This window comes from Dunckerocampus dactyliophorus, chromosome 7, assembly GCF_027744805.1.
Source record: "Dunckerocampus dactyliophorus isolate RoL2022-P2 chromosome 7, RoL_Ddac_1.1, whole genome shotgun sequence".
NCBI classification, from domain to species: Eukaryota; Metazoa; Chordata; class Actinopteri; order Syngnathiformes; family Syngnathidae; genus Dunckerocampus; species Dunckerocampus dactyliophorus.
The window spans coordinates 17,649,540-17,663,123 of NC_072825.1; the positions used below are offsets into that span (position 1 = coordinate 17,649,540).

At 39.0% G+C, this 13,584-nt stretch overlaps 1 protein-coding gene across 2 annotated transcripts; it reads right to left on the minus strand.

Annotated features, from left to right (window-relative positions):
* Window positions 1–23: 23 nt before the first annotated feature.
* On the minus strand, window positions 24–10,936 carry ice1 (KIAA0947-like (H. sapiens)). 2 transcript variants are annotated; one of them, XM_054782980.1, is made up of 21 exons: window positions 10,891–10,936; window positions 10,714–10,807; window positions 10,520–10,578; window positions 10,234–10,345; window positions 9,709–9,785; window positions 9,588–9,625; window positions 9,427–9,509; window positions 9,253–9,329; window positions 8,073–8,110; window positions 7,903–7,985; window positions 7,760–7,796; window positions 7,577–7,633; window positions 7,397–7,480; window positions 6,928–7,283; window positions 4,448–6,847; window positions 3,211–3,373; window positions 2,790–2,950; window positions 1,384–1,574; window positions 1,087–1,187; window positions 909–1,007; window positions 24–806 (listed from the first exon to the last, which is right to left on the minus strand). In XM_054782980.1, the coding sequence occupies exons 2-21, from the start codon at window positions 10,801–10,803 to the stop codon at window positions 622–624; spliced, it is 4,491 nt and encodes a 1,496-aa protein (XP_054638955.1). In that variant the 5' UTR covers window positions 10,804–10,807; window positions 10,891–10,936; the 3' UTR covers window positions 24–621. The 2 variants fall into 2 exon arrangements, with proteins under 2 accessions (XP_054638955.1, XP_054638954.1); XM_054782979.1 differs by having other exon boundaries at window positions 10,714–10,936.
* Window positions 10,937–13,584: the final 2,648 nt, after the last annotated feature.

A 13,584-nucleotide genomic window follows, 5' to 3' on the forward strand; every position in this document is an offset into this window, starting at 1 on the left:
GGAAGGGACACCACAAGGCAGAGTTTATGTTCAATATGTAGAAATTTTAATAGTAAAAATAAATATTCTCTGAAACTGTACATTTACTGTGGTGTGGACTTGTTTTTCTTTGACAGACACAATTTATATTTACAGTACAAGCTACATTTCCAACAACACCCCAGTCAAAGCAAAACACGACCATTAAGAGTAATTTAAAATATTACCTGAGCATAACATAATGGCTGTGTGTCCGTATTTGTAACAGGGTATGAATTGTTAAAATAGTTTAGCTGAGAAAATAAAAAAAATCATTATGCATTTGCCATTACATTTTCTTCATTTCAGAGTAGACATACACATAACAAATTCTTAATTCAACAGAATGTCCAGACATGACTGGAGGGGGTGTACAACTTCTCAAAACAGCTCTTACAAGGCTGTGAGTGAGTAAACTGGCACAGCAAGGCTCAGGTCACAACATTATATAAAGCAAGTGCTCTTTTGTAGCTCCCTCAGAGATAGCATTGATAAGTTAGTTGGTAACTTAAATGACCTCTTCCAACAGAAGCTGTGCGAAATGAGCATTACTGTAAATCATTTTGGAGAGGTGCAACATAATTGCACTTCCTGAAGTATGCATCACTCATTTTTGGCATGCCTGCAGACAGAGGCCAGCTGGTTAATGCAGCTAGTGACAGCAGGGGGAACGGTCTGTGATGCTTCTCCTCGCCACTCTGCAAGCGCTTCCAGGGCTTCTTTGGGATTGCATGGAGACAGGTCGTGGATGCAGTACACGGCTGCTAACTGCACCTGCCATGGCACACCTGGACAGACAAACATTGTAAAATGGCTTCCTCCTGAAAACCCATGAGGCTTTATCTGGTTGTGGGGATAACAGACAATACTGTCTCTACTGTATTACATACCTTCACTCTGGCCGTGCCTACCAAATGTATTGATGACATTGGCGATTGTTAACACCGAAGAAATGCTTTTCTCTTTGATTCCCAGCTGGCCAAGGCGCCCTGTTTTGAAAAAGCAATTAAACACAAAGTTGTGCTCTTGCTCATGTGGATACCAAATACATCAACAAAAACAACTGACCAATGAGCCGGAGGACAGCTGCTACAGTCACGTTTGAGATGGGAACTTGCTGGTCTCGGGACTGTGACACCCAAGTGTTCATCATGGGCCATAACTCTTTACTGTCAATGCATCAAAAACATAAATGACTTGTCATTTTATCATTAAAAATATATATTACTACAAATTATTTTTAAATGAGAGGTTTTCCAAAAAGCAATTCAATACTGTCTTGATGCTCAAATACAAAAATGCAATTTCAAATATTTCTTTAACTCCATGGAATTCAATTTTAGCATTTAAATGTGTGATTAGTACCTCAAGATATTATCATAGCTCCACTTCCATGACTTGTGTGCACAGAGGAGATGCATAGTGAAAACCTGCTCCCAAACCTCCGTTCCCAGGTCGTCACCGTACCGACTGTGTTTAGTGAAAGACAACCCTGGACATGATCGCATGTCCGAGAGTGTTCTGGCGATTAGCACATCGATGTCACAGGGGGGACTCTGAACGGACAGACGAGGCTTTGTTATTAGTAATCTTCTCAAATGGAAACACACAGAAAGACCAAGAAGACAATGACACAAAATTAAAACTAAGCATTATATTTCTAAAGGCATTTATGACTCTGTAGCACAGGGACTCTTTAGCACAGGGGTGTCCAAACTTTTTCAACCGAGGGCCACATTCTCAAAAATGAAAGGATGCAAGTGCCACTTTGATATTTTTTAAAACCAACACATACAGTAGACATATGCTGAGAAGCTATATGCAGCTCAAGAAAAAAATGCATTTCAGCTTTGTAATATACTGTAAGTGAAATGCTACAAAAAAAAAATTTCCGTAATAAAAAAATTCCGTAAAATTGCAACTTTTATTCTTCATTCGATTATGACTTTTTTTCTCAATATTTTGCCTTTATTTCTGTAAAATTCGCTGTCGTTTCTGCATTTCAGCTTCCCTCTTGTAAATTTTCTTCTCGTAATTATAACTTTTAAACTATTTTTTTCTTTATTTCAACATCATTACAAACATTATATTTTTTTCTCATTTTACAAGTTTATTGTCATAAAATTGCAAATTTTTATTTGACAACTATTTTTTTCTCTTAATAAAAAAAATAAATTTTACCAGAGTAAAGTCAAAATTACTCTGGTAAAATTTTTGCTGTTTTCCATTTCTGTTGATGGGAAACAGAAATGGATGCTGTGAATTTTTTATTTATTTATTTTTTTTTCCCCAAAAATCTTAACTTTCTTCTTGTATATTTTCTTCTCCTAATATTTTGACTTTATTCCCATGTTATAAATTTTCCCCCAACCTAAGTTTCCAAAAATTCTAACTTTATTCATTGTTTTTTTACTTAAAAAAGACAAAAAACCTTTCTTTCATATTTCAGCTTCATGCTACTAAAATGACATTTCTTGACATCCTCATCCCATTTTATTCTTGTGAAATTATGCCTTCTTTTGGTAGATTACAACTCTTCTCTTAAATTAATTTTTTAACTTTCCCATTTTTGCTGGTGGTGTTTTTGTTTTCTTGTTAAATTAAATTTTTAGACCGTGCTGCAGGCCGATAAAATCACAGCCACGGGCTGCAAATGACACCCGGGCCGCACTTTGGACACCCCTGCTTTAGCATATCCAGTCAACCTGAACGGAAGCAATGACACGAGGCCGATATCACAGACCAATATAAAATGAAGCCTCCACTCTAACCTTTTCCCATCCAAGGTATGCTGAGAGGCACTTGGAGAGATCATGAGTTGCTTTAAGTTTGGTGACTGTGTGTACGGCTCGGCACAGGAGGCTGCTATGAGACAAAACACTGGGCCATGTTGTCACCATAAACAAAATCAGCTTGGAGCAGTCTGGGAAATCTGCAAACAGGAAAGACAGGATATTAAAATGCATGGATCCAATTTAAAGTACAAGTGGTGCCAATTGTGGTTCAATGTTTAAAAGTGTATTTTTTATGAAAGCCAATGTTGCTCTTTTGTATCTGTATTCCTGTGTGTATGTGGAATACATTCAATCTTCACAACAGACAAAAGCACCTGAAAAGACAATATCGTAACAACTTGGTATCTTAAGATGGCATCCAAAATAAATAAAAAAAAATAAGACGAATACCACAAACCTTCTACTAGCAAGCTGTAAGCCAGGATATGAGCCTTTTCAAAGTCTGTCTTCTGTCGACAGATGGCTGTGTAGACTCTGCAGAGGGCCTGCATATATTTTTTACAGAGGCCACTCTTCTCTGTCTTGAGTTTGTTCAAGATGGCCAACATCATATCATCTGCCTTCAGGTGAAAAGAAAACATACACGTACCAATAAGTTCATATGGACAGACTACTGACTGGAGTAATTTACCCTGCACAGTATAGAGTTTATCGAGGAAAAGGCTTCTTGAGACGTCATCTGTACTTCTGTGTCTACACAGAAGTACAGATGACGTCTCAAGAAGCCTTTTCCTCGATGGACAACTCCTGTACGACTGAGAGCCTACACAGAAGTATAGAGTTTAGATACCATTTTCTTTTAACTTAATTATACCACAAGGATATAGGATACAATTATATTTTCCAACAAAAACATTGTTTGAGTTGCCCTGTGCATAGGTTATCTACTTGTAGCAGTGTGATGGCTATAGAGTTATTTCTTCTACGGCACTGTGATTCCGACTGTAATGTTGAGCAATGACATCTTGCAGTTTCTGTTGTATTGAAAAGCTCATTGTGAGTTGTTTTGTAGCTACTGCTCGCCCACATTAAGAGCACCTTCCTTTCTTCATCCATCCATTCATCTTCTACACCGCTTATCTTCACTAAGTTCGCAGGTATGCTGGAGCCTATCCCAGATGACTTCGGGTGAAAGGCGGGGTACACCCTGGACTGGTTGCTAGCCAATCATACCAATGGACAATTTAGAGTGGTCAATTAACCTAACATGCATGTTTTTTTTGGAATGTGGGAGGAAACCGAAACACCCGGAAAAACCCCATCCATGCATATGCATATATATACTGTATATATATACTGTGTGTGTGTATATATATATATACACACACATATATATATACACACACATATATATATATACACATATATATATACACACATATATATACATATATATATATATATATATATACACATACATACATACATACATATATATATACACACACACACACACACACACACACACACACACACATATATATTATAAATAAAATACACACACATATACACACAGTATTCGTTTACCATTCCATTGGGGGAGCACCCTGTCAAGTTAATTAAATACTGCACAGGACCTTTTTGGGTTTGACCTAGTGTTTTTCCAGATAAAAACAGCAAATAGGCATACTAACCAAGCTGTTCTGACAAATCTCTGAGATGACTTCCTTCTCCTCATCTCTCAGGACAGGTTTTTTGGGCAGTTTACCGACAAACAGGTAGCTCTGGATTACAGGCAACAAGTCAAAGGCCTGGTTTTCAATTCTCTTCAAAAGGCAGACAATAGTATTTTCCTCAACAGGTTCTTCATCCTTGATTGATGGATCGTTTTTCATATTTTCAATCTGACTGAGCTTTGGAGTCTGAGGCGATGCAGACTCCTCTCCACTGTTGGTCGAGAAGGGAGGTGCCACTTTGTGGATGTCACCTGGAGAGGTGCTGTCCAGCCGGAGACACTTGCTGTTTTTAGGCTGAGGCAAGTCAGCGGCAGGTCGTTTTTCTCCTCTCATCTCAGCCTTGATGAAAACAGTTGATGACGAAGAAATTGTTTTAAAACTCGACATCTGACTGTCAGTGGTTTGGGGTGAGGCTCTGCTTTCTGAAGAACTGATGCTGAGATTCCCCCTAAGAATGCTCAGTGTACGGGCACGTGCAGAAAGTTCTGGGTACATGCTATCCAGAATCCTCACTGAATTTTCCTGAGATGGACAGGAGGCTGCGGAGGGTGATGAATTTACTGCAGCAGGCAGGCGACCTGGGACGGGCACAGCATGTTTTGGGGTGGCAGAGCCAAACTGAAGAGGTGATGAGGGGACTCCATTAGTGGGAATGGGACTGCTGAGAGTTAATGAACCTGCATTCTGACTATTGGGAGTCACAGGGGTCTGAACTGGAGTGGAAGGAGAAGCCAATCTACCCACTGGGGAGGGAAAGGAAAGCTTTCCAATGGCCTGCCGTGGACTGATTGGTTTTCCTGCTTTTGGAGGCGTCCTCAAAGGGGTGATGACAGGAGGGAGTGGAGGACCCATTTCAGTGCGAACTTGGCCTATGGACTCCGGCGACAAAGTGGGTGCTTCAGTTGCACTTGTCTCTGAGCCAGCTGTGGAAGCCCCTCCTATGATTACGTCGTGATTTCGTTTATCAAGCACTTCAGTGGACAAATGAGATTTATCTTGTCCATTCACTTCTGCAGCAGTCTGTTTAATAGTGCTGACTGCTTGCCCATCACAAGAAATGTCCTGAGTTGAGTCTTTGACTACAACCCCTTCCTTCTCTAAATTTGTCAATGCCTGTGTGGGTTTTTTGTTGTTTGAAAGGTATTTGCCATTTACATTAGTGTGAATTTCTTCTGGTTTTAGTTTGGCTGCGCAAACTTTGTTTGCATTGGGTATCAGATGAGAAGGACTCAACTGACTACATAGCAAATGTGTCTTTTCTTTAGAAGAGTTAGACTTGAATGTTGTGTCTTGAAGAGAAATCCCAAGATCAGATTTTTTGTATTTTTCACACAATGCGTCTTCAGTCATTGGAATTGTTGTTACACAAGGTATATGGTACACAATGGTTTCATCTGTATTATTAATCCTCGACATTGAAGGTGACACTGTAATGCTACTTGGATCGCCGGGACAAACCGCTCCATTACCTCTGGCAGTTTCCTGGGCTTCTTCCTCCATTTTGCCTGTGAAAGGGAATGCCTCCTTTTCTTCTCTGTCTACACTTTCTGTACTGGCGACATTACTATTGGTGTCACAGTTTGATATACACCGTTTGTCCTGTTGCATTTTTGAGTATTCTCCTTGGTGCGCTGCATTCTCGTGGGGATGTAAGACTATGCCTTCTTGAGCTCCTGGTGCAACACAGCTTGAGTCCTGATTGTTATTCTCATTTTCAGATGCATGTTCCGTATCGGAATTATCTTTGATCTGCCCGGAGTTGATGCAAGTAACTGAGTGCACATCCACTTCTTTCTTCTTGACCACCAAGTTACTTGCTTTAGGAGAGTCCTCACAAACAGTGGCTTGGATTTCATTGATGTTCGTCTCGCCAATAATTGCTGACTCATCATTTTTTGGCTCTACTTCAGCTTCTTCTTGTGAATCTGCAGCATTACAGGGGACAGTTTCTTGGATGATACCTGTTGCACGACTACTCAGAGGTTCCACATAGCTTGGCTCCTTACCAACTGTGCTCGATGGGGCATTCTGAACCGGAACTGTGGTTTCTGATGAAGGGAAGACTACCAATTGCTCCAATGTATGCTCCCCAATCTGAATTTTCTCACCATCTGTATTATGCCTTTCAGTCTTCAGCTCTGTGGTAATGGTAATAGTAGACTCTTGTACACCAGAAGAGAATTCCATTTCTTGTGTTGTGACATCACACAAGCCTGTATTTTCCTCAACTATGGGTGAAGGAGGTTTTAGAGTTGAAAGGACCAACTCCTCTTCATTAAGATGAAATCTGTGTTTGCCAGGTGGGCCATTGTTTTGCGTTTCTCTCTGCTCGGTCTCCATAGACTCGGTTCCTTTTTCCTGCAAGAAACAAGAACACATATTTATTCTTGTGAGTAAAACTGCTAATTTTGTCACTGTATAATTTTACAAATTCTTACAGTATCCGATAGTGGAGATAGGCAAGGACGCAATGGCTTAAACCATTCCAATATCTCATATGGACTGGCTGTGTCAGAAGGGTCCTTTGGTTTGTCTTCCCTGGAGAAGTGCTTGTTGTTTGTTGGGGAGGGTTTTTGTTTTTGCTTTGTGCCCCCTGTTAGCTGTGGAGATGTTTGTTTCTCGGTTTTCTTCACAGATGGCGAGGCTTTCAATGTTGTGTTAGTAGATTTTGTCTGGATGGGGGATTTTTGGATTTCCCTGACCCTATTGAAAGGGATCTGGGATTCGACCTTCTGAGGAGTGTGTGCGCTTGGGGTAGAAGTGGTCAGTAATTGCTTGGCATTGGAGTTGAATTCTGAAAAAAAAAAAAGGATGCATATAGACAACAGTCATCCACACTCTTTAGCCTGAACCCAGTATTCTAAATAAAAGGCAAAAGTGAATGGATTTTTAACTTAGTGGACTCACCATGTAAGTGCAACAAGTTAGCTGATTGCTGGTGTTGAGGTTCTACACAAGCCCACACATGTTGGAGAAGCATCCGAACCTTTTCTGCAGAAAGGATTCACAGAATTTATTCAAACATTTGTTCAAACTACCACCACTACTGCAAATTACTAAAATCAATAACTTATATTTAAAGCTCACCTTTGTCAACTTTTTGTTCTGGAGGTGGTTTTACTTGAGTTGATGCGCTCCTATATTCTGGAGGGGGGGGGGGGAAAGACAAATTTTGCAAATAGTTTGCAGTGTCCAATTGTTCAACTCATAAATATTATATATATTATTAATACAGTAATTTCATACAAAAATAATTTTAAATGCTCTTACCTTTATTTCTTTCTTTCTCCAGTTTTAAAATTCTTACCTGTAATTATTACAATATGAAGTTGAAATTCATTTCTATTAAGTGGATAAATGGAATGACCCGTACCACCCCCTTCCTATTAACCATTCATAAAAGGGTACTTTACCTGGAAGTCATACATGTTTCTCTCCAGCAGCCTCTTCTCTTTAGTAAGCTGGGTTATTTGATTATTCTTTTGGGAAAATGATTCTGAAATTGAAGGAAAATAGGAGGTATTTGTGTACAAATTTAAGGCATGATTATGACCTAAATAGAAAATAAAAAGTAAATACAAACCTTCTAGCCGGGCAAGCTTATTTGCAAGGTTATCTTTTCTGGTGTGGGGAAAAAAAAACGGCATCAACATAAAATGTTTTTAAGAGCAACATTCAATCAGCTTAAAGCTTCCTGATTAAAAACTTACAAAACATTAGTTTTCTGAAATAAAACATTCATTCATTCATTTTCTATGCTGCTTAAAAGGGATAGTTCAGATTTTTCGACATGAAGTTGTATGACACCCCTATCAGCGATGTAGTTCAGCAACAGTGACTTACCCCCCACTTGGTCTCTTAAGTCCAGTTCTTGCCGGATGTTGGTGATAAAGAACGTAATTCCGCTTAGTTGCTGGGGATATTTAAGTAAATAGAGTTTGGCTTCTCAAAACAATATGCGTTCAAAAGAGTAATACATTTGCATTACAAAAATGCCTTCTCAAAAACATCTGATCTCACAAAACGCTCGGCGTCTTATTTCTTTCCGCTGTATCCCTGTGCAAAGTCGACGGTGCATTCTTGTGTATGTGATAAAGACGCTCACATCTTCTTCCGCTGTGGAAAAATATGTAAACAAGATGGCCGCGGGGCTCCGTCGCGGAAGAAGAGTGGCATTACGGCGTTTGTCTTTATCACATACACATGAATGCACAGGCAACAGTGCACAGGGATACGGCGGGAGACAAAAATAACGCAGAGCGTTTTGTGAGGTCCGATTTTTTTGGGAAAGCATTTTTGTAATGCAAATGTATTACTCTTTTGAACACATTGTTTTGAGAAGACAAACTCTTCTCTTCTCTTTAAATGTCCCCAGCAACTAAGCGGAACTATGTTCTATCAAGGACTATCACCAAAATCCGACCAGAACTGAACATAGACCAAGTGAGGGGTAACTCGCTGTTGCTGGACGACACGGCTGATGGGAATGTCATACAACTTCATGTCAAAAAATCAGAACCATCCTTTTAATCCCCCCCTAGGTTCACGGGGGTATGCTGGAGCCTATTCCAGCTGACTTTGGGCGAGATGCAGGGTGGTCCCTGAACTGGTCGCCAGTCAATCGCAAGGCGAAATAAAACATAAAAGCAACAATATTAGTTATTTTACTTTACCAGTATTTCTATTTGCTATGAGGGTGTTGATAACAAGTACAATCAAAGCACATCAATCAAATCCACAAGGAAATAATCACTTTTTCTTACATGCTTGTTGTCTTGGCATGATCCTCTTTCAGTTTTTCGAGTTCATCAGCCTTTTCTCGAGATTTCTGCAAGGATAACTGCAGAGAGCAGACCAATTTTCATTTTGTGTTTGTCAGATACAGAACGACATTAGATTAGACAGACATAAAACCTATTCAGTTATATTTTACTTACTTGTGCTTTCAGTAAATCATTTTCTAACGTGGCCTTTTCCCTCTTCAGTAGTGCATTTTCAAGAGACTGAGTTTCCATGCGCTCTGAACATTTGAAACAAAGAAAGAATGTACAAACTGTCTGTGCTTAAGGTTGTGCCTTAAAGTGTTACTATCAAGTACCTTTCGTATCCTTTAGGCGGTCATCAAGGTTCCGATTCCTGAGGAATAAAAATATGTTAACGTAATTATAATTAAGCATGATGAAATTTAGAATATTGTTAATATCTGCATGAAAACTTACTCAGTCAGTGTATTATTGTTTTCTTGCTTCAACTTCTCGACTTCTTCAGACATATGTTCATAGCCGACAAGAATCCTCTACAGTAATCCAAGTTGAAATATTACACTTAAAGCAAGGCATTTTAACATACAGTATTTTGCTTTACATACCCAACAACCACATTTGTTAGACAAGCACATGTACAACATATTTAATTGCATCATACTGTGTGGTGCTTTCAATGATTATCTTCTATTAGAGGTGTCAAACATAACTTTGTTCTAGCTGTTCAGTTATATAATAATAATAATAATAATAATAATAATAATAATAATAATAATAATAAAAACATTGTATTATTATGAAGCTGTCATTCACAACTAAAACAAAGTAATGTTAACTCTGTAGTGACAATATTTTTGAGACACCTCTCTAAAGCTTGGTTCTGATTACATTGTGTACGTATACCAAATTATGGTACTGTACATCATAGATTGGCCACATTAAGAGCAAAGGGAATATAAAAACAATCTGGAGAGCACATACCGTTTTTTCTTCCAATTCAGCTCGCACAGATTCATAATCTTCTGTCTTTTTCTTCAAAGCAACCAATTGAATCTGAAGCTCCTCCAGCTGTTGTTTCAGCCGGATTGGGTCACTGATGCAGACAGGCCAAATGTCCAATTAATAAATAAACATGTTCATATAAAATAGCATATCAGTTGTTTTGTGACTTCTTACTGTCGTACTTATTGTCTGTAGTTATGCAGTAGAGAAATCATATTGTTTTGTAAAAAGAGACATGTCGTAAATAGCATTACTCAATACTCACTCCGAAACGAGGATCTTTTGCTTGAGTGCCAGAAATGATGACACATATTCTGTCAAACTCTGTATAATAAAATAGCACAAAAGAACATTCAACCATTACACATCATAATTAATTTTAAACAGACGACAAAAATTGGTAAAATAAGACAAGTAAAATAATGCCTGTATAAAAACTAGCAGAAGGTTCTTTCACACCTGGTGCAAAACGGAGCAATTTTGACAGTTTTCAGAAGTCGCGTCGGCGGCAATTGCTACAGTCTTGGGCTGGCTGTCTCCTGGCATCATGGTACTAAAAACAAACACCAATCTTACGACCTATAACATTTTCTACGACGAGTGGCGACCATGTATAGCGATCTTGAATGACCGTACAATTTCAAAACAAACACATTTGCGTGTCTTCCACGTTGACCCAGGACCCAAGTTAGGACCCATCTGAAAAAAACTTCCGGGAGTGCCGGTCACAAAAAAATCATACATTTAGTACAAGCACATTTGGAATCCAAAAACTAAAAATAATTAAAACACACATCACACAGTAACTTATTTAAATTAATATGCTTTGTGGATATTATCTGGATATATTTTTCAGCGCAGAAATAATTTTGTTCAGGCAGTTATTTAAGCCTACTAATACTACAACAACTGTACTACACTTCAAGTGTGCCATTCAAATCAAGAGGTCTGATAGCCTACATTGTGCTTTTCTCTTTACCGTCAGATTTTGAAATTGACAATAAGCTATACACAATTTAGTTGACTTACAGCAATGTTACTGATGGCAATGTGGCATACAGCTTTATGTTAAGAGACAACAAAATTCAACAGCGCGCCCTAGTGGTATGGATTTCACGACTTCACCTGTCTCACAGAGACCTGCTCCCCAAGACGTAATTGCTAATGGCTTCGAAGGACCTCTGCCATTTTCACAGGTAAAAAAATAAAAAATAATTGTTAATGATTTTTACGCACTCATTCATTCATTCGTGTCTCTACTTGTGTTTATATCACCAGAAGATGGCACTGTTGTACACATTACAGTCTCTGTTTCACTTGCTCACCTGCTTCTCAAAAATAACTTGGAAGACTATTCCGTTTGTTCGAATCAATGCACGATATTTATTACTATTTACTATTTTGATGACAGTATGGCTAAACTGTATTTTTTGCACCCCATCTGAGGTTTTGCTCATGTCTATGAAGGGATCCGTGGAGACTCGAAAATACAGTAAACACATGTACCAAATATATTTTGTTCATGAAAAGTGGCTTCATGCAGGGATTTGCTGTGATTCAGGCGTTTATAAAAATGACAGCTTAATGGTTGGTTTTAATTTACTCAAGTGTGAGCGCTCTGATCAGCGCTCAATCTCCCCTCTGGGATGAATCGGATAAGTGTCTCCAGTGTTGCCAGCGCCTCAGGAGAAAGTAACTACTGGCTGTTCGAAAGGTCTCTAGCAGTTGTTAAATGATGTCATAGTCTAATTTGCATAATTGGTCATTTACTTTGTGTATACACTCCTGATCCACATTTTAAGACCAGCTGAAAAAGCGCAGCAATTTACATTTTACAGTGTTGGCTCTTAAAGAAAAACTGCACTTAAAAAAAAATTGCCCGTCATTCACAATCCTTATGTGAAACATGAACACATATTTCTTTCTCTTTTCTGTGCGTTCTAAGGAGAGAAAACAAGTTAGTATCAGCCAGCTAACAATGCCCGTCATGGGAGGTACCTATTTTGATGCTAGAGCTTTAACAAAAAAAACGTCAAAAAAACACCAACAGTGTTCCGTTTCCATAACTGATCTGTATATTAACCAAGCTACAGCGATATTGTTATTGGAGCAGCTAACACGAAAAACGATATTTATCTTGCGGAGTAACTCGACGCCTCGCTAGCCGCGAGTCTCAGTGTCACTCACAACACCTCAAGCCACTGCAACGGGACAGACGCAAGAGTGGATACTACTGGCTCTCAATTTCGCTGCGAAGACTCAACAAGATGCCCGTTTGCTGTCAGCATTTTTTACCTGAAGACACGAGCATAAGTCTTGTGCTGGAAGAGACATTGAAGGTGGAAGAAAGTTTTATTCTCTGATGAGAAAAAATGGAGCCTCGACAGTCGTGATGGCTTCCAACGTTACTGGCATGACAAGGAGATCCCACCTGAGATGTTTTCCACAGGGCACAGTGGAGGGGGTGGCATCATGATCTGCGGTGCTTTTTCCTTCAATGGAACAATGGCGCTTCAGGTTGTGCAGGGGAATCAGATGGCATATGGCTATGTGGAGATGTTGTAGGGGGAATCCCTCATGACTGAAGGCCCTCGACTGTGTTGTAATTACTGGGTTTTTCAAGAAAGACAACTCTGCAATTCACAATGGCCGCCTGACAAAGCACTTCTTCCAGAGGAATAACGTCACTTTTTTTGGACCATCCTGCATGTTTCCCTGATCTAAATTCAATTGAGAACATTTGGGGATGGATGGCAAGGGAGTTTTACAAGAATAGACATCAGTTCCAGACAGTGGGTGCCCTCCGTGAAGCCATCTTCACCCCCTGGAGCAACATTCTCACGAGCCTCGTGGAAACACTGGCATCAAGCATGCACAAACCAAATTTTAAGATGATTAACAAGAATGGTGCAGCTACTCATTACTGAATCCTTTTTTGAAAATTTATATTTTAGCAGGGTTTTAGTGTTTTTGATCTATGGTCTTAAACATTTGATCAGCGGTTGAACAGCCTATTTCAATTTAATGGTTGTTTGCAATAAATTGCTTACTCTATTTTTTTGTCTCATTTCTTCTTTTTGCATGCTACTTAGAACCTCCTTAAGACCAAACAGTGCAAAATGTTCAGGGTTCCTACACAAGTATGGAAAGTATGAAACAGTATGGAATTTGATTTTATACATTTCCAGGTCTGGCAAAGTATTGAAAATGAAAACTCAAGTATGGAAAAATATTCATGTTTCCAAGCCTGTTACCACTGTTCTGTTTTCTAAAAGATAAAATCATGACTAACTTAAAAAAATGGATCAATCTGTTTCTTTAAGGCGCTTG

Coding starts and splice junctions, on each gene's coding strand:
- ice1 (XM_054782980.1), bottom strand. CDS start 10,803: ATGATGCCAGGAGACAGCCAGCCCAAGACTGTAGCAATTGCCGCCGAC. Junction 10,579..10,713: donor ATTGCTCCGTTTTGCACCAG/GTGTGAAAGAAC, acceptor TTTATTATACAG/AGTTTGACAGAATATGTGTC. Junction 807..908: donor TAGGCACGGCCAGAGTGAAG/GTATGTAATACA, acceptor TTGTCTGTCCAG/GTGTGCCATGGCAGGTGCAG.